The 19,738-nt window shown below is 50.8% G+C and overlaps 1 protein-coding gene across 3 annotated transcripts; it reads left to right on the top strand.

Moving 5' to 3' along the window:
- Positions 1 to 8,360: 8,360 nt before the first annotated feature.
- LOC102474348 (membrane-spanning 4-domains subfamily A member 12-like) lies at positions 8,361 to 16,439 on the top strand. 3 transcript variants are annotated; one of them, XM_006163807.1, is made up of 10 exons: positions 8,361 to 8,424; positions 8,882 to 8,979; positions 9,187 to 9,239; positions 9,643 to 9,883; positions 10,364 to 10,480; positions 11,376 to 11,432; positions 13,215 to 13,316; positions 15,181 to 15,285; positions 15,841 to 15,906; positions 16,139 to 16,439. In XM_006163807.1, the coding sequence occupies exons 4-10, from the start codon at positions 9,752 to 9,754 to the stop codon at positions 16,199 to 16,201; spliced, it is 642 nt and encodes a 213-aa protein (XP_006163869.1). In that variant the 5' UTR covers positions 8,361 to 8,424; positions 8,882 to 8,979; positions 9,187 to 9,239; positions 9,643 to 9,751; the 3' UTR covers positions 16,202 to 16,439. The 3 variants fall into 3 exon arrangements, with proteins under 3 accessions (XP_006163869.1, XP_006163870.1, XP_014437730.1); XM_006163808.1 differs by lacking the exon at positions 8,882 to 8,979; XM_014582244.1 differs by lacking the exon at positions 10,364 to 10,480.
- The last annotated feature ends 3,299 nt before the right edge of the window (positions 16,440 to 19,738 follow it).

Here is a 19,738-nt window from a genome sequence, read left to right as displayed (position 1 = left end):
TCTGATCTGGAATACGGGGGAGGGGTGGGGGGTCAGGAGCAAATTGCCCACCAGGCGCCAAACACTCCTGTCAGTCAGGGTTCAAGCAAAGACAGACCAGTGGGAGAGCATATACTGGTTTATGCCGTCATGAGTCCTGGGCAGGTAAGTACAGACCCAGGAGAGCAGGCAATCGGAAAGGCAGGCTGGAACTGCCGTCCACTGGGGGAATTTCTCCTTCTTCAGAAAAACCTCAGTTTAATTCTTATTTTTTAAAGAATTATTTTATTTAACTTTATTTATTTACTTTTTTTTTTTTTTTTTAATTTGACCAGAAAGGGACAGAGTGAGAGAGTGAAAGAGTAAGAGTGAGAAAATGAGAAAGCAAGCCACCAGGTCCGGGATTCAAACCATGTTCGGTCATGTGAGGGTCCAGTCCCCTTAACCACCACACCACCTGCTGGCCCCCAGTTTTATCCTTTAAGCCTTTCAACTAAGTGCATCAGGCCCACCAAGAGGCTCTAAGAAAATCTCCCTTACTCATATACCCTTACTTAATTACAGATTCAATTACATCAACAAAATACCTTCATAGCAACACCTAGATTAATGCTTGGCTGAATATCTGGGTACTATAGTCTAGCCAACAGACATATCGAAAGACCATTACAGACACACAGAGGCAAGTGGAGTTGCAGGAGAGGAGTGGATAGACTAGCAGAGAATTATCTTTGGTAGGCGGAGGACCGGAATCCTCAAATATCCTGGTGCTAGCACCTTTTATCTCACTCTAGTAGCAGGTGTTGAGGGCTTACTCTATGCCAGGCACCATTCTAAGCACTTGTATAAGAAGTCCTGACAATCAAGTTTATGATGTAGGCAATGCGGGTACAGAGAGACTGGGTAATTTCGTGAAGACACAAAGTAAGCAAGTGGTAGCGGGTTGGCAGGTGGAAGGGTGGCTAAGGCAGCTAGATCCCACATAGCTGACTGCATGGTTCAAGTCCTAGAGCTCGGAGCTTGAAAAACACACCTGGTGGATATATACATGTACCCAAAATCCCGAGAGAAGAATGAAGAGGAAGGGGCTGCAGTGTGGCCCTCCCCCAGGAGCAGGATTTCTCTTTGGCGCCCTCTCCTCCACCCGTCAGGGAGCACACACACCCTATAGCAGTTTTTGTGTTGCTTTTTTAAGGGGAAGGTGAGCATATAAGACGATACAGCGTGTCCATAAACTAGAGAGGGCTTGCCCTCCTAGAGTCATTTGGTTTCCAAAAACTTTAAAGTAAATGAATACCCTGCTGGTCAGGGTACCCTCCCATGAATCAGGGAGGCACTTCCAAGGGCCACAGAATGTCCCTTTGGTGCTCATCTTACCACACTGCACCACACACTTCTCCATCACGGTGACAACTTTTATTGTCTGTTTGTGTAATGAAACACAACCGAGGGTTTATTCAGTTACACCCAACTGAATTCAGATGGTTTTTTTGTTTTGTTTTTTTTCTGCCACATCCTTTACACAGTCTTGGAAGAACAGCATGTCGACTGAAATCACAAAGACAGCAGCTGTCTCCAAATCTCTGGCATGGTTTAGTATGAGACAGAATCTCTAAAGAGTAGCAAACAATTGTTGTCAGCCTTCTGGAGTTTCCAAACTGATGTCTTACTTCTCCTTCACGATGTGTCCTGTCCAGCCTTCCTGACACCAGTCCCCTGGAGCAATCGGGGATCTTGTTGGTCTCTGCTCACTGGCTCATCTGGGTGTGTGCATCGGGACCTGGGGTGGGGTTTGAGCCTTCTCTCTTTCCAATGGAGCATGGGCCCCAGGGTGCATGGCTCTTAGGAATGTGTGCAGAAATGATGGAAGTTAAGAGAGCAGAGAAAGGTGAAGGGTTAGAGACCAGTGACTGAGGCTGTGAGAGAGGACATGCAGAAGGTGAAGTTGCTGAAACAACTTGTATCGATCAGTCCCAACAGGAACAGATAGCACATCCAACATTGGTAATAGGGGAATTTAATAAAAGTACTATTTACAAAAGTGAGGGCAGGGTTTAGACTAGTTGGCAAAGGGAACCAGCAGATGGTGTAATGATTACGTCACTGGATTCTCACATAGTTGATGACGGTTTGAGTCCCAGACCCAGCGGCTTAAAATTCACACCGGGTGTGTGTGCATGCATGCCCAAAACCCCAAGAGAAGAGATTGCAGTATGGCCATCCTCCCGGTGGGTAATTTTTCATTTTCTGTCTGTCTACCTGGTGAGTGCATGTACCCTATAGCAAAAATCTCTCTTAAAAAAAAAAGAGTAGTTGACAAAGAATGATGTGATACCCAGGCCACTAATGCCATGGATCTGTCACCACCCTGAGGCCTGAAGAAGCAAGCAGAGAGTAGTTATCAGACCCTAGGGCGAACTTTACAGAGAAGGCTCCCTGCAGAAGCTGTGGCTCTTGGAAGAGGATGCACTCAATCCCCCGCAACCTGGCAGGGGAGGGAGAGGATGAATACACCTTCTCCTCTTTCCTCCCCTGAGATCTCCTCCTAGCATCTTTCATTGGCTAAAGCCAATAGAAGGTCCACCAATAGGGAGCCTGTGGTTGCAGTTCATGTGCATCATCCTCCAGTCCTGGGCACAGAGCAGATGGAGAAGGTGGGAGAGTGATCCTGGAGGGGCATGCAGGGGACAGGCAGCACAGCCCTAACATGACTGCATGGTGCTCGGGTGTCCACACACTAGCTGCACAGATCACCTGCAGATTCTTCCCTTCGTCTCTGTGAAGACCAGCCTCATCTTTCCTGCCCCATCCAGTTATCTCCCATCATCAGCTACCTGCCAAGCACCAATGTCTCTCCAATGCCATCCCATGCTTTGATCCTCCAAACTCTGACTCAGAGTCTGAGACTGTCCAGTCAGCAGGGACTTCAGACCTCTGTCTACCTCCCTTTCGTGCACTGGAAGAAAGTGAGGCCAAGAGGAGTGACCAGCCTGAAGGCATGTGGTGACTCAGAGGAAGAAATGGAGCTGTCCATCAGCTGCAGGAAGGCTACCCCAATATCTGAACAGCCACATCAGCACATAAGAAGGCAGGGGAGACGAGGCAAGAATCCAGCACATGAGCAGAAGAGCATTTTAAAAGCAAAGTCTTGGGACTAGTAGATGGCATAGTGATTAAGGTGCTAGACTACCATGTGGTCAACCAAGGTTCAAGTCCCAGACCCAGCAGCTTGAAACACACCAGGCAGGTGTGCATGCATGCCTGAAATCCTGAGAGGAGATGGAGGAGAGGGGATTGCAGGATGGCCATCCCGCCCGGGGGGTGACTTCTTACTTTCCATCTCTCTGTCTCCAGCAAGTACATGTGCCCTAAAGCAAAAATTTTAAAAATAATAATAATAATGAATAAAAGCAAAATCTTATGTAGATAAAAGAGATAAAGATACTATTTTATTATGGTAAATGTAGTTTTCAAGTTCCATTTTAGAGTATTTGCCTCTATCTATAGACAGTGAATGGAGGCAGGTTTAATGAGCCCATAGGTTGGAACCAAGCAGTGTAACAGCTGCATCCACATTACTTCTGAGTTTGATTTGATTGTACAGTGCCGAGAAAAGCCTGAATCAAGCAGATGAGTAATTGCAAACGGTAATGGTTTGTACCAGCTTGCATGACGATCTCAGGGTGAGAAAGTGAAGTTGGCAGAGAAGTTTTAAGTCGAAATCACAGAAGTGGCACGAACAAGCAGCCAAGTAAACACATTACAGGACTCCAGCAGTCAATCTGGGACACAGGAGCTTTGAGTGTGCTTGATTTCAATTCTTTGCAACAATAATCAAGATCTACTTTAATAATGAAATTCTAATCAAATGTTACCAGAACTTCTGATCCATCTCTCCAGAACATCGGTATTCCTTTTTTATTTTTAAGAATTTAATTTCATTAATTATTACTATTTTTTTAATTTGCTATAGAGCACTTGCACTCACCAGAAAGAGAGAAAAAGAGAGAAAGCGAGGAAGCAAGCCGCCAGGTCCAAGACTCAAACTGCAGTTGACCATGTGAAAGTCCAGCACCCCAACCACCATACTACCTGTTGTCCCCCCCTTTTTTTGTTAGAGGGAGCTTGTCGGAGACAGAAAGAAGGAGAGGAAAGAAGCACCCCAAATGGGGCATAGTCACATTGCAATCCCCTCTCCATTTTCCATCCGTTGGGATTTGGGGAAAATTCATACACACACTGAGAGTGTTTTCTTCTCTTCTTTTCTTTTCTTTCTTTATTTTATTTTAGAGATTTTTGCTATAGAGCATATGCGCTCACCGGAGAGACAGAGAGAAATGGAGAGACAAGGGAACCAGCAGTTAGCGTAATGGCTATGTCGCTGGACTCCCACGTAGTCAACCGCGGTTCGTGTCCCGGACCCGGTGGCTTAAAACTCACGCCGGGCGCGTGTGCGTGCGTGCCCAAGATCCCGAGAGGAGAATGGAGGAGAAGGGATTGCGGCGTGACCATCCCCCCTGGGGGGTGATTTCTCGCTTTCTGTCTCTATGTCTCTCTCTGTCTGTCTGGCGAGCGCACGCGCCCTACAGTGAAAATCTAAAAAAAAAAAAAAAAAAGAAATGGAGAGACAAAAAGCAAGAAATTATCCCCCCAGGGGAGATGGCCACACTATAATCCCTTCTCCTCCATTCTCCTCTTGGGATTTTGAGCATGCACACACATGGCATGAGTTTGAAGCCTCCGGGTATGGAACTCAAACCAGTCAACTACATGTGAGTCCAGTGACATAATCTGTATGTCATCTGCCTGGTCCCATACTTGGAGGGTTTTAAAGCCACAGAAGCTGAGGTTTAACCACAGAGTTGACCACGTAGAATCCAACCACAGGCTGACCCAGTATTGCTTTGGAAAACAACAACGACAACAAACCAACCCAGAGTAGAGAGAAAAAAAGTCCCATCGTCTGCTCTACCATTAGTCTAGTGAATGACTTTGGGGCTAGAAGTAGGAGACAGGGTTGGAGGTCATGGTAGGAAGGGAGAACTTCTCTCTCGCTATAATTTTCTCATCTATAAAATGAAAATATGACATAAAATTTGTAGGATGCAGTTAATCCAGTGCTTCAGAGAAATACATAACCTTAGATAGCTGCATTTCAAAACATGCGTAGTCTCACATCAATGAAACAACTCTCCAGCTCCTCCCCTCTGATGCTAAGAACAGCTCCAGCAACGTACAAGCCTAACTCCTGTCAGCGGGACACAACATACCATCGTTCTAGTCCACCTCTCTCGTTTTACAGGTGGGGAAACTGAGACCTGGCGAAGGGAGCGATTGCCCTGACATCACATGGAATGCTGGTGGCAATGCAAGGACTTAACCTCAGACCTTTTCTTGTTTCTCCAACAAGCTCTTAGAGGTCAAGACTGGGAGTTCTCTCTGTTTCTCACACTTTGTGACCTTTCGTCAGCAAGCAAAGGCCCTGTAGGTCTCCTAAACACTCCATCCTGATCCATTTCTTCACATGGGACAGGTGATATTCAGGGGCAGCTTCTCCTGATAGTACTTCGCTGTGCTCTGAGATCTTCCTGGATCCTCCACCCCCATTTTTCAATCACCTTTCAGGGCTAAGGCTTCTCTAAAGCCAGGTCCTCAGCTGGTCAATCTCTTTCTTCTCAGGCTGAGTCTGGTCCATTTCTATTATTTGTGTGTTAACCCTGCCAGATTGGAAAACTACTTTTTTTTCCAATTTTGCATGCCTGGAACTTGATATGTACATGCTGGAATTAAAATGACATCTGCTAGCTTCACCCTCCTGCTGGCGTGTGTCTGAGAGGGCCCTGAAAGAAAGAAGAGCCATGTGGCTGGGTTGGGCTTGGACTCCTGCTCTCCCACGTGGGCCAGGCACGATGATATTCCTCCTGTTAACACAGACAAGGAGCTGAGGTTCAGGAAAGTGGAATTGCTTGCCATAAGGAAGCATATGTTTTAGATTCCTGAGGTGACTCTCAGGAAAAACAGTCGCTGTCAACTCAAGAGAGAGCCCACATCTTGCTGAAAATTTGGATTTGTAGAAATTTTAGCAGAGTCCAGGCAGGACCTCATACGTGTTAGACATGAAGCCATCTACCCTTTCATAATGGATACATTTTCTGTTCCATAGGCAAGTAATTATAGTGGAAATGTGAACTCAGTCCCAACAATGACACTAAGAATAGTAGAATAGAAATGACGTTGGAGATCACGATCCAGTTCAACATCTCCATCTTATAGATGAGAACATTGAGACCCAGGAGACGAATGGTTTTGCCAAGGCCACATAGCAGATCTGTGTTGTCACTTTCTTAAAAAGGGAGTGTGTGTTCACATACACACACAAAAGAGGGAGAGAAAGAACCCTCAGCAGGGTTTCGTCATGCTGCAATCCCCTTGCTCCAGCCCGCCAGCTTCTCAGAATCTTGAGTACCCACGTGCGTGTGCCCAGCATGTTTTCAGGCCAACCTCGGGATCAGGACCCAAGGTCAGCCATGTTGCACCCAGTGCTGCAGTCCATTATGCCACAGACTGAACCACCGGGCAGGGCCAAGTCTGTACCTTTGCTTTAAAAAGAAGCCAGGTCTCCTCCCCCTCTGGATAGTCCTCCTTGCTCTGACTGTTTCAGGCCAACTCCTACTGGACTGTGACGAATGTTCTGAAGCCCTCTGTCAACTCTAACCCCTGGCCGCTGGCCTCAGAAAGCATCCCCACCAGCTTCTCCTGAGGGTTGCTTTGACCCAGCGTCATGGCCTGCAGAGGGTGGAGAGGTCTAGGAAAATAACGCCTCTAAAAATATCCAGAAAAGGCTAAGATGGCAGCATGCATGAAGGAAGTAGGAAGGGCCGGTCCCCGAGGGACTCAGCACTGTCGATGGCTCAGTGAGGCAGCAGGCCTGGCGCTCTGGGTCCTTTCACAGTGTGCCAGCCCAGCACCCTCTGCCTAGGCTCAGGGTGGTCCTTGGCAGATATCAGGATTGGCCAACACCCACTTAGAAAAGGAGAGTCACAGGGGCCAGGCAGTGGTGCAGTGGTGATACAGCTGGACCCATGTGGGAAAGGCCCTGGGTTCATATCCTGGGACCTCCCTGAACACAATGGGTGAATTGCCTGTGATCCAGGTCAGCTGAGAAAGGGGTAACTTGTGACCTGATGATCTCTCTCTCTCTCCTTCTCTCTCTCTCTCCCTCCCTCTCAATAAATAAATAAACTTTAAAATATATACATTTAAAAAAAGAAGAGGGGTCAGTAGGTGCTGTGGTGATTAAGGCGCTAGACTCATGTGGCCGACTGCAGTTTGAGTCCTGGATCTGGCAGCTTGTTTTCTCACTCCCCACCCGCCTCTCTCTTTCTCTCTCTCTCTTTCTCTGTCTGTCTCCCTCTAGTGAGTACATGTGCCCTATAGGAAATGTAATAATAAGAATAATAAATAAATAAAATTCAATAAAAAAGGAAGAAGAGCACAGGCTTTTTATAGGGATGTAGTTACTTTTACAGACGATAGGTGGGCAATTCAGAAGAACATCACTCAGGCCATTTGAGACAGCTATAGGACCCAAGGGATGAGCACAGTTTTGTTTGGTTCTTGGTTTTTTTGTTTTATTTTGTTATAGGGCATGTGCACTCGCCAGAAAGACAGAGACAGAAAGCCAGAAATCACCCCCACGGGGAATGGCCGCAATCCCTTCTCCTCCATTCTCTTCCCAGGATCTTGGGTACGCACACATATGTGCCCGGTGTGAGTTTAAGCCACCAGGTCCGGGACTCGAAACTCTGGTCAATTACATGGGAGTTCAGCAACACAGCCATTACCCGAACTACTGGTCCCGCACAGTTCTAAGCCTCATGACGACCTTGGTCCATTATTCCTGCAGCTGGCTTGCATCTGGCAGGAAAGACATGAACACGTATGCAGCTGCCTCCCCACGCCATGAGGGCACTTGGCACGTAGTGTCCTATTATAGTCCTACAGGATCCTGTGGCCTCCGTATCCCCCTCTGCCCAGCCTTGGAGATGAGCAAACAGAGGCTCCGAGAGGTTAACTGACTTGCTCCGGTGTGACAGCTAGGATGTCGGTGCAGAGGGCTGGCAGCCAGGAGACCTCAAGCACGTCACAGAAACCCAGCTGGGCCTGGGGGAAGGGGCAGTGTGGATGGGCCTTCATGGACGTCTCACCTGGGGTGGATGAAAGCTGGGGTTTCCAGGCCCCTCCTCTGAAGGCCGGGAGCGAGGCCTGGGCGATCACATTTTTAACAAGCACCCAGCTGATTCTTATGATGAAGCAAGCCTGGGAAGCACCAGGCAGAGAAGGGAGAAAAGGGAGTGTTCCGTAGGTAGGTCGCAGACAGGGTTTATTCGAAGGCTCAGCAGGGGGACTGAGTGGAGTGTTTGGAGGGCCATGAGAGGCTGCAGGGTGAGGCAGAAGGGAACAATGTCGGGAGAGGGGAGGGGGTACCCTGGTGGATGAAAGGAGGGCTCCATGGCCTGGTGAAGGTCCAAAAACCTCAGGCTCTAAAAACCAGCTTTCAGTGACCTCAGGGGCCTCCCAGCTCTGTCTGGGTACACTCGTAATTTTGTTTTTTAAAGAATTATTTATTAATTCCATTTGTTATTCTTATTATTTTTAATTTGACCGGAAAGAGACAGGGAGAGAGAAAGAAAGGGAAAGTGAGAAAGCAAACTGCCAGGTCCAGGACTCGAACCACCGTCAGCCATGTGGCAGTCCAGTTCACTTGTAATTTGAGGTGCTTTTTGTGTTTAACAACTCCCAGTTTTGCTCTTGCTGTTCATCTCACAGCAAGAGGCAGTGGGGTGACACGGGACAGGGAAACAGGGGGTGTGAGAGCTAGCCTGCACCCCTTTATTCATAGCCCGTCTGACCTGGGGCAACTAGAGGTGGCGCTCCCCACCCTCCATACACCCACCGGCGTTTGTGATTAAGCAGGAACTGTGTGTGCAAATTCACAGGGTAAGCGGAAAGAAGCCGGGCAGACAGGCCAGGCTGCAGAGTTGGTGGTATTATTAACAAGCCTGGTCGAGCAGGGGAGGGGAAGCGGGAGGGCTGAAAAGCAGGAAACCCCAGATTTTGTAGCCAACCATCTTGGCTTCAGATCCCAGCTCCTCTGTTTATTAACTGTGTGATCCAAGCAAGTTACTTAACCTCTCTGGTCCTCAGCTTGCTCATGAGTAAAATGAAGATTGGGCTCGTCGGATTGTAAAGGCTCGTGGGTAAGTGTGAGCCTGGTTCAGATGCCTTGCCCTACCTCTGTCTCATTCATGCCTCTCACCTCCACTCCTCACTTTCACCTTCCCAGTCCCAGGTAATGACTTCCGTCTGAATGCCTGTGCTTCACCTGGGTGCGCTGTTGGATTTACATCGTGGTCTTGTGGTGTCCTGTTCTGTCTCGTTTCCATTGCTCACTGAGTCCTGAGTTTAACACCCACACAACTGGCTCTCTGGGGACAGCCCACTCTTTGCTTTTAGCTGCAACACGTCACACACCCCCATGTTTGACCAGCCACCTCTCCCGGTGATGAAGCTTTCCTTTTCAGAGGGGAAACAGGCCCAGGCAGTGGGATCTGCCCAAGAGCACTCCTCCTCATTCTTGGGTGGGGAATGTGTGTGCCGCAGGTGTTCTGAGATCACAGAGGCCGAAGCCCGGGATCCAACTCCCTGCAGCAGGCCTGAGCAACCCAGCCTACAGCCCCCTGCTCTGGAAAGCCAGCTGCTGCCCCCAGTGATGGTGCCTTTTCACATAACCTCCAGTGTGCCTTGGCAAAGGCTAGAGGAGCTAGCCCCGCAGGCCGAGACCCTGGAGAATGCCCGCCCCGGCAGGAAGGAGCGCTTCTTCTGGGGACAGCCAACCTTGGGAGTAAGAGGACCATCCCAGTCTCTACAGACCTGCCCTTTCCCAAGCCACGGCCAGTCCCAGCAAGGGCACAGGCAGCAGGGTTCACAGGGCCAAGGGGATATGCCAGGTTTGCCCTGCTCGGCCTGCAGCTCTGAAAAGTAACAGGAGAGGACCAGGTGGCCAGCACGTGTGCATGCTGAGCACACTCAGTGCCTAGCTCCTATCTTCCGGGAGGAGGGTTGGATTAATGCCCGAGACATCCCTAACCCGAGGTCTCTAAGCTTCTACAAGCTTGCGATGCCCAGCTGGTGATGAGGAGGCCTGGTTCTGCCCCTAATTGGTTGGGCAAGCTTGGCAAGGCTCTCGTTCTCTCCAGGCCTTCATGTCCTGAGCTCCCCAGTAGGGAGGTGGATTGGCCCAGCTCAGCCACTGAGGTCCCTGGGAGGTGGAGGCCCTTCCAGGACACCCACAGCTTTAGCTCTCCCACCTCTCTGCCCCCAGGCCCTACAGGTCATCATCAGCTTGCTTCATATCAGCTGTGGGGGTGTTCTGGCTGCTCCCTCCACCTCTGTGGCATTTCCCACCACTTACTGGTACCCACTGGTAGGAGGAATGTTTGTGAGTACCCTGGAAACCTGGCCCAATGGTGGCCCAGAGCTAGGGAGGGCTGCAGGCACCCAGGACTCTGCATCCTCCCTGGGCCCTTTGTGGGAGCTCGGGTCTGTGAAAGGGGAGTGGATTTTCATGGTGAAGAGAGGTTCTGAGCTGAGGGTGCAACTCATGCAGACATCCAAGCAGGAGTCATGGTCCAAGAAGGGAGCCAGGCTGCCAGGGCTAAAGAGCCACAGCTGCTCCCCAACACTCGTTGTCGAGGAAAATGACCCCTCGCCCGAAAAACGATGACTAAGGAAGAAAGTTGAGGCCCTGCGGGGGACGAGGGTGGAGTCTCCCCTAACTTGAGTCAAGAAATGCAGTCGCTGCAATGGAACCAGACCCCCCAAGACTGAGAGTCCAAGACTTATTTCTGTCCTAGGTCTATCACTTAGTAGCCCTGAGACTTAGGCTGCCTCCTCCTTTCAGCCTTGGCTGCTTCATCTTCAAAATAAGAGACTGGTCCTTTCCTTTTCCAAGCATGATCCAGAGCCCAGCAGCTTGGGCATCACCTGGGAGCTTGTTAGAAATGCACGATTCAGGCCCCATCCACCCCCGAGGACTGATCAGTCAGCACGCGAACAAGGGCTGCAGGCCATTTGTCTGCTCAGTCAAGTTTGAGTTCTAGACCAGGCACCTAGGAATCTTTAGCAGTCCCCTTCTAGAATCCTGTCCCACCAAACTAGGCAGAGCCCAGAGGGGAGAACTAGACCCTTCTTTGTTTTCATACCTCCCATTTCTTCATGTTAAGTGAAGTCAGTCATAACTGCTCACAGCAGACCTCCCGAGCTCGAGGGCTTTTCAGGGAGGCAGGTGCCCCTGGGTTTCCTGAGGCCATCCACCCTCCTACCTCTCTATGCAGTTTTTCATTTCAGGAACAGCCACCCTGTTCATCTCGGCCGACTGCACAATTTACCGGGTAAGTTTCTCAGCCCTCACCTCTGCTTCCAGGCACAACTTGTGCTGGAAGACTTTCCACGGAATGGTGGGAAGTGGGGAATGGGCCTCTGTCCTTAAACCTACCTACCATGGGTCTGAGCTCCTGACCACCCTCCACTCCTGTCAGAGCCTCCTGTATCTCACTCAGGTCTGGTGAGTGCTCATTCCTCTCCTTTACCTCAGCTCCTCCATGCCTGGACCTCACCGGGGCCACCAAGTTGCCCCTGACCAGATAGGCTGGGTGGAGACCCAAATGACATTAACCTTGAAGATCCTTGTAGAACTTCCTGGGTCAGAACATTGGAAGGGGATTCGTTCTCTGAGCAGCCCCAGCCAGGGCCATCTGCTTTGAATCTAGAGAGCTGGATTGAGATATTCACTTCCTAGAGCTGCTTTAATTTACCATAAATTGGATCACTTAAAACAAGAGAAACTGGGGACCAGCAGTTGACATAATGGCTATGTCGCTGGACTCCCATGTAGTCAACCGTGGTTTGAGTCCCAGACCCGGTGGCTTAAACTCATGACAGGCATATGTGCATGCATGCCCAAGATCCTGAGAGGAAAATGGAGGAGAAGGGATTGTGGCATGGCCATCCTCCCTGGGGGGTGATTTCTCACTTCCTGTCTCTCTGTCTTTCTGGCGAATGCACGCGCCCTATAGCAAAACACCTCTCAAAAAAAAGAAAAAAGAGAGAGAGAAACTGGGACCAGCAGGTGGTGTGGTGGTTGGGGCACTGGACTCCCACATGGCTGATCATGGTTCAAGTCTTGGACCTGGCAGCTTGCTTTCTCATTTCCTCTCTCTCTGATGACTATAGCAAGTTGAAAAATAATAATAAAATAATTTTTTTAAAGAAAGAAAGTCTACAACTCTGGAAACGAAGACTGGCATCAAAGTGTTGGCAGGACCATGTTGTGTTCTTTTTTTTTTCTTTTTTAAAATTTTTCCAGAGGGCGCATACACTCACTGGAGACAGAGGGAAAACAAGAAAGCACCTCCTGTGGAGACTGGCCATGCTGCAATCCTTTCTCTGTTTCTCCCTCATTTGGGGATTTAGAGCACACACACACCCCTAGTGTTTCTCAAGCCACTGAGTGCAGGACTCAAACCAAACAGTCAGCCAAGTGGGATCCAGCGCCTTAACCACCAGGCCATGAGCTGGCACCGTGTTGTGCTCTCTGAAGGGGCCCTAGAGAAGCTGCCTCTTCCCAGCTTCCTTGGTGTCCCTTGGTGGTCGCTGGCAATCCTTGGTGTCCCTAGGCTTGCAGCTGTGCAGCTCTAAATCTGCCTCCCTGGGCATGTGGCATTCTCCCTGCCTGGCTCTCCTCTTCTCCTGAGGACACTAGTCCTGATCCAGCATGATGCCATCTGAACATGATTGCATCTGCAAAGACCCCTTTTCCACACAGGTCCCATTCACAGGGAGCAGGGCTTCAGACTTGAACATACCTTTTCTTCGGGGGAGGGATACAGTTTAACCCCAAAGAGATGGCAACTGGTTTTTATATTAATGTCAATTCTGGTGGCTTCTGAGGAGTCGCTGACATGGTGTGCCCTGGCCCCAGGGGGAAGAAGGGGCCACCTGTGTGCCATCTCTGCCAGTCACAACAGAGCTGCCTACCGGCTCTCATGGCTGACTTGTGTCTGTGGCCCTTGGGCTCCAGCAGTCAGAGCAGAGAGGTCTTTCTCGCCTCACCGGGTCCTGGGCCCTGGGCGTTGGTACTGCGGGCAGTGATGGGTGCTCTGGTCTCCCCGCAGATGAAGGTCGGCGTAGTGTTGAACCTGGTCAGCTCGCTGTGCGCCAGCCTCGGGGTGTGTGCCTTCGTGGTGGAGCTGGCTGCCAGAGGCAGACACACCCAGGTAAGCGCTTTAGACCCCAAAGGGAGGCCCAAAGGCCCACAGACCCTGCACCCACGCTGCCGTGCACCTGTTAATCCTGGAAACAACCCCCCAGAGATGTCTTCTATCTGAAACGAGGCTGGGGGACAGGACTGAATTGCTTCAGCAGGTAGCGCCAGAGGCAGTGAGGCAGAAGGAGACCACTCGGCCTGTGCTAATACTGACATTAAGAGCGTCTGTGTGGACTAAGACACGGCCACCCAGTACCCCTACAGGGAGCTCGTCCTCCAGTGGAATCTAGGGCCGGGGACATCAGGGAGACTGCCAAGCTGAGGCTGACTGGGACTTCCCAGTGAGTCTCACTTTCCCCTGTGGGGCCGTTGGGGTCAGATCTGTGCAATGACACGTGGGTACATGGTGGGGTTGTACTATGTCCCTAGATGTCCCTGGGACTGTTGGAGAAGGGAAGCCACACAGACTTTCATACTAGGGAAGGAAGAGGAAAGGAGAAAGGCTGCTCTTCAGTTGGGCCTGACATACCACGTAGGTGTGGAGGAGCCGGAAACGCCCTGTCCACTGCTGCTCCCATCCTGACCTGTCAGGCCTCCGCTGCCCCACACTCTCAGCCCTGCCCAGCCCCCAAAAGCAACCTCCTTCCCATGACCTCAAACCTTCCTGGTCTCCTCACAGCCACACGCTGTGCTTTCTGTATGAACGAGGGCAACTGTTCTCCCACTCCCCACGCCCTCTGGCTCCATAAGCTCAAGTCTCCATCTGGAGCGTCTAAGACCCCACATCCTGTCTGACCCGGTGTCCTCTTTCCTTTCACAGCCAAGATCTGCTATCTCGCCTCCTCCTCACCTCCCATCTCTACAGGCCTCAGCCCTCCCAAGGAGGTGCCGAGGGCTTACTGCCACCCACACTGGACAGAGACACTTCCCATGCATTTCCCGCCTTGGCTTTCTGTACCTTCTACTGTTGGAGGTCAGTCCAAGTGGTCAGGCATGTAGGACTTGGAGCTGGATGGCCAATGTCTGAATCCCAGCTCTAGTGACCAGCTGTGTGGCTTTCAGACATGGAATTTAATTTTTCTGAACCTCGGTTTCGTCCTCTGAGGAATGGAGCTAATAGTTGTACCTACCTGGTAAAGGTGACTGGGATTTCAATGAACATGGCCAGCCCCATGGCCTAGCAGTCAAGGGAACCAGATTCCACATGGCAGGCCAAGTTGTTCAAATCCTGGCCCTAGTGTCTTGAAAAACATGCTGGGTGCATGTGCATGCCCTAAATCCCCCACATTTTTTACAGGATGAATAAATGCGGAAGGGATTGTGGCCTGACCACGTCCCCTTGGGGACTGCTTTCTCCCTCTCCTCTCTCTGTCTCGCTCTGGTGAGCACATGTGCCCTCTAGCAAAAATAAATAAAAGTAAATGAGAGTGGGGACCAGCAGTTGGCATAATGGCTATGTTGCTGGACTCCCACGTAGTCGACCTCAGTTTGAGTCCCGGACCCGGTGGCTTAAACTCACGCCAGGTGCGTGTGTATGCGTGCCTAAGATCCTGAGAAACGAATGGAGGAGAAGGAATTGCAGCATGGCCATCCCCCCCTGTGGGGTGATTTCTCACTTTCTGTCTCTCTGTCTTTTTGCCGAGTGTATGCGCCCTCTAGCAAAAACCTCTCAAAAAAAAAAAAAAAAAAAAAAAAAGTAAATGAGTGTATAGCAGGTGTGCTGTAGAGGACTGATCACTCACCCCTCCGTGAAAGCGTCCTGCCCCTTACCCAGCTTCTTCTAGGACAGAGTCTGCTGACTCACTCCAGCACTGGGGGACCCCTCCCCCTCCACATGGGGTGCAGACAAGAACTTCTTGCTGCTGGTTTTCCAGGTGCCCCAAAAGAGTCTCTCCAGAGTGCTGTTGTTCTTCACCATCCTGGAGCTGGTCATCGCTTCCTCATCCACCTTCCTGGGCCTCTATGCCACTTCCTATTCTGTAAGTGCATTGGGGTTTCTACAGGATTGGCACACCCTTGCTCTATCTCCAGGGCCTGGATGGGTATGCAACAAGAGGAAAGGCAACATGAGAGGTGGGGTAGGAGGCAGAAGCCTGCCCTCCTGCACAGTGGCCATGGGGAGCCCTGCCTGATCTGCACTGGGGGGGGAGAGGGCCCATGCGGTGGCTGTGCTGAGCCCCACTTGATCTACTTCGGGGTGATGCTGCTCTAAGAACCATGTGAGGACTGGTGGGGGTGGGGGAAGGTGTTTACAGAAGCTTAGCACTTGGCTCAGTGTAAACCCAACTGGGGACAGTGGTCATGTGGCCAGGCTGGACTTGGAAGAAGCAGCAGATGCTTCAACAAGTGCAGAGCCACGAGGTCCCTGAGTCCTGGCTAAGGCCTGCTTGAAGCCTTCAGCCTCACGGGGGCAGGTAGGGGATGTCTGCAGCAGCTCACTTCACAAGGGGCTTCCACTAGCTCATGCCCCTGACCCTCATGACAAACCTGAGGCAGGGGAAAGGAAGGGGTTGCAACCCTCTTTCATGTCACAGGTGAGAAAATGGAGGCCGAGTGAACAGAAGGAACCTGGCCAAGTTCACAGCAGGCCCCAGAATCAGGTATGTCTCTTGGCCAACCTTCTCCCAAGAAGAGTATGGCTACAGGAAGGATCCAACCCAAAGTCCAGGGTCTGGGGGCTCGGGCCACCGCTGCTGGTCTGCAGAGGGGTGCAGGCAGAGGGGAGCCCAGGAAAATAGGGAGCAGGAACTCCTGAAAGGACCAGAGGATCACATGGGCTTCTGGGCCAACTGAAGGCACATGGCCTGGCTCTTCTTCCCCTCCTCACTGTAGTACCTGAGCCCAGAGGAGTTTGAGCACATGGCTACAGCGGCTGCCCCTGAGAACTCAGCCTAGCAGCTGCAGCAGCCCCCAGCCACTGTCTGAGCCCAAGGCACCTGCTGCCCTGAGAGAACAGCATCTGGTCCCTCCGAGACTCTGCTGTCCCCCTGCTCCTACCCCCCTTCATCACACTAGATCGCTGTCCCCACTCCCTCTCACCCTGCCCCCCCACATGCATGCACACACCCCAGCAGGGACAGGGGCCTGCTCTGTGTGTTGAGAGTCACCTTCAGTGGTGCTATTTTGCTATTAATAAACGGTTGGCATTTGGCTTGGGTTGTATATGTCTAGATTAAGGGATCGTCTGTGCGCGCGCATGGCCAGGGAGCCTGGGCCTATCAAGGCCACAAATGTGGATAGACAAACAGGCACCTACACCTCACTAAATGACTTGAATCAGCTCCTGAAAACCCTGCTTTAAGAGAAAACTGGTCAAATGAAAATATTTTGTTAACCTGAATGGGAAACATTTGGTGCATTCCATTCACCCAACCTGAGGTACCCAAGAAAAATGTTCACGGGGCCAGCAAGTGGCATGGTGGTTATGACACTGGATTCCCACATGGCCACAGTCCAAGTCCTAGACCCAGCGGCTTGAAAATCATACCAGGCACGTGTACTTGTGTGCGCAAAAATCCCAAGAGGAGAATGGAGGAGAAGGAACTGCAGCACAGTCCCCTCCCCCTTCTGTACCATGAAAACTGAAAAGTAATTCCTTTCACAGCATCAAGAGAATTACATAATAGTTGCTGAAAGAATAAAATGTACACATAACTGAAAGAATAAACCAAGGGGGGACCAGCAGATAGCATAGTGGTTCCATCACTGGACTCCCACATGGCCAACTGTGGTTCAAGTCCCTGATCTGGCGACTTGAGAATCATGCTAGGCACATGTGTGTGTGCGTGTGTGCCCAACATCCCAGGAGAACAATGGAGGAGAAGGGATTGCAGCATGGCCATCCCCCCGGGGGCTAATTTCTTACTTTCCTCTCACTGTCTGTCTGTCTCTGTCTGTCTATCTCTCTCTGGCAAGTGTATGTGCCCTAAGGCAAAAACCTTTTAAAAAATAAAATAAAAATAAACCAAGGGGGGAAAAGTGAAATTATTCTGTAATCTTCAAGGACCTGCATCAGTAAATGGCCAAGTGCGGTTGTAAGTACATTGTGGTGACATGAGTAGACGTCATTAAACCCACACACACGTGCTGTTAGTCTGGCCTTCCCTAGTTCACTACCCACTGTATGTGCCCAGTGGGGATGGAGGGGAGAAACAGACTTTGCTCCCAACCAGTGGTTTACAAATGTGAACATGCCTTAGAATCACCTGGAAGACTTGTGAAAACTTAGATTGCAGGGGCAATATTTGGCATGGTGGTTAAGGTGGCCGACTACAGTTCAAGTCCCAGACCCAGAGGCTTGAAAAGCACACTGGGCACATGTGCATGCGTGCTCAAAATCCCAGGAGGAGAATGGAGGAGAAGGGATTGTGGTGTGGCCATCCCCCCAGGGGGTGATTTCTCACTTTCCTTCTCTCTCTCTCTCTCTCTCTCTCTCTCTCTCTCTCTCTCTCTCTCTCTTTCGCCAGCATACATGCCCTATGGCAAAAAAAAATCTTTTAAAATTCCTGACTGCAAGGTCCCACCCCTGGAGCATCTGCTCAGTAGGACTTGGTGGGGCCTAAAAATGTGCATTTCTAATACATCCCCAGGTGAGGCCAGCACCACTGGGACCAGACCTGAAGACACACCACTTTAAATCAGTAAGTAGCAATGGAGTGTCTGTTAGAGTCCAAGGACTGTGCTTTACGTGAATTATCTCTTGTAATACGACCCTGTGCCATTGGCAATGATACCACTGCATCCCACAGAGAAGCAAACCGAGGCGCAGGTGGATGATGGAAGTTAGCCAAGGACGTGGCCACCTCTGTGGGGAAGGTGTAAGTGCAAGTCGGGGGGTTCCCGTTGCAGGCCGCAGGCACATAGTTTTTGCACAAAACCAGCTGATAGAGGACAGGTACTAAATCTCCCTGTGACTTTAGGAATGACTGGGGATACAACGTCCCAGGGATCTTCCCTCTTCCATTCTTGGGATCTTTTTGCACTGGTCCTGCAGGGCAGCATCCACAAGAGGAGGCAGAGGGACCCATCTCTGTTGGCACCTGTGCAAACACACCAGGGTATTTACTCGGGAAAAGCCTTTCCAAGACATTTGCCTTTGGGGAGAGAGCAACAAGGGCCCTGGGCCGGGCAGATAAGAGAAGACTTGTTATTGCCATTTTCTGCAGTGCTGTCCCTTCCTCCCCATGTTATTGCCATTTTCTGCAGTGCTGTCCCTTACTCCCCCCCCCACTCCATCCCCACTACCAGGGAAAGCCACAGCCATCCCACCCGCTCCCCAGTCCCAAAGGGTCCTGCATGACGGTGTGTCATGGCCCAGAAGAGACAGTGGTTCCTCCGTTCACTCATCAACCCACCTACTTTGTGCCCAGCCCGAGACACTAGACACAGGGTGTGCAGAGATTCAGGGCCTGCCCTCGTCACGTTGTTACTGAGCACCAGTGGCTGGTGAAGTGTGTTTGAAACGAAGCAACTGTTAAAACGAACTCTTATTCAGAAATTCAAACTATGAAGCAGGTGAAGTGGGAGTGCTCTCCCCTGCTAAGAGAAGTGGCGGTCAGAACTCCGACGTGCCCACCAGGGTTGCTACACATGGCTGCACAAGCTGTGGACTGCGCAACTTCAGGCGGCATCACGTTCATAGACAGACCATGCAAATGCTGTCCCCTGGAGTTGAACCATGGGCCTCCCTCGTTCTACCCCAAACCCTGCCCTCAAGAGCCCCCTAGGCAAATCTGAACCACTGGTGACACTGCAGAAAACTCCCCAGAAAGTACGTGTGGCTTGGGGCAGGATGGGAGGGTGAAAATTAGCAAGAGTGTGGAGGCTGTGCTCTGGTGACAGAGCAGGGATGGCAGGGCCCAAAAGGAGCCAGGCCTCAGTTCCTCAGGGGACCTTCTGCATTCCACCTCTGGGGCCTCACAGGTCCCAAATATATACCTCTTTTCATACAAAGCCAAGCATATCCGACTGGAGTCACCGTGGGAAAATAAAATGAATAACAGCAACAACAGTTCAACTTCGCTGAGCATTTACGGGCCCGGCACAGTGCCAAGGACATTTTGCCATTTAATCGCCATGACAACCCTGTAACATACTGGGGTTTTTTTTCCCCCATTTTACCCTTGCAGAAAATAAGAGTAAGTGCTTTTCCCAAGGACTCCTGTTAAGTGATCATTGAGCTTGAATTCACACCTGGTTGCCCCAAAGGCCGTCAGAGCCCTTCCCTTCCGGATGCGTTTCCTTTCTTACGTGTGTAAACAGAGGGCATCGGCTAAGGTGGCGATGGTGAGGCTCATCACAGCCGTTTATGATGCCATTCTGCGTACCTGGGAGACCGAGTTCAACCGCCACCTCTCATCCTGAATGAGACTGTGGGGGTCACATGGACGAGAAAACTGAGAGAGCATGACATGACGGCTAAGGCAAACTCAG

This window comes from Tupaia chinensis, unplaced genomic scaffold (genome assembly GCF_000334495.1).
Source record: "Tupaia chinensis unplaced genomic scaffold, TupChi_1.0 Scaffold143204_1, whole genome shotgun sequence".
NCBI lineage: Eukaryota > Metazoa > Chordata > Mammalia > Scandentia > Tupaiidae > Tupaia > Tupaia belangeri.
The sequence above is the reverse complement of the archived record's forward strand: the minus strand, read 5'-3'. Positions and strand labels throughout refer to the sequence as shown.

What these genes read in the sequence shown, in the direction of transcription:
- LOC102474348 (XM_006163808.1), top strand. Translation starts at nt 9,752, where the DNA reads ATGGTGCCTTTTCACATAACCTCCAGTGTGCCTTGGCAAAGGCTAGAG. An exon ending in GGGGACAGCCAACCTTGGGA is followed by an intron (nt 9,884 to 10,363) that starts GTAAGAGGACCA and finishes CTCTGCCCCCAG; the next exon opens with GCCCTACAGGTCATCATCAG. An exon ending in CCGACTGCACAATTTACCGG is followed by an intron (nt 11,433 to 13,214) that starts GTAAGTTTCTCA and finishes GTCTCCCCGCAG; the next exon opens with ATGAAGGTCGGCGTAGTGTT.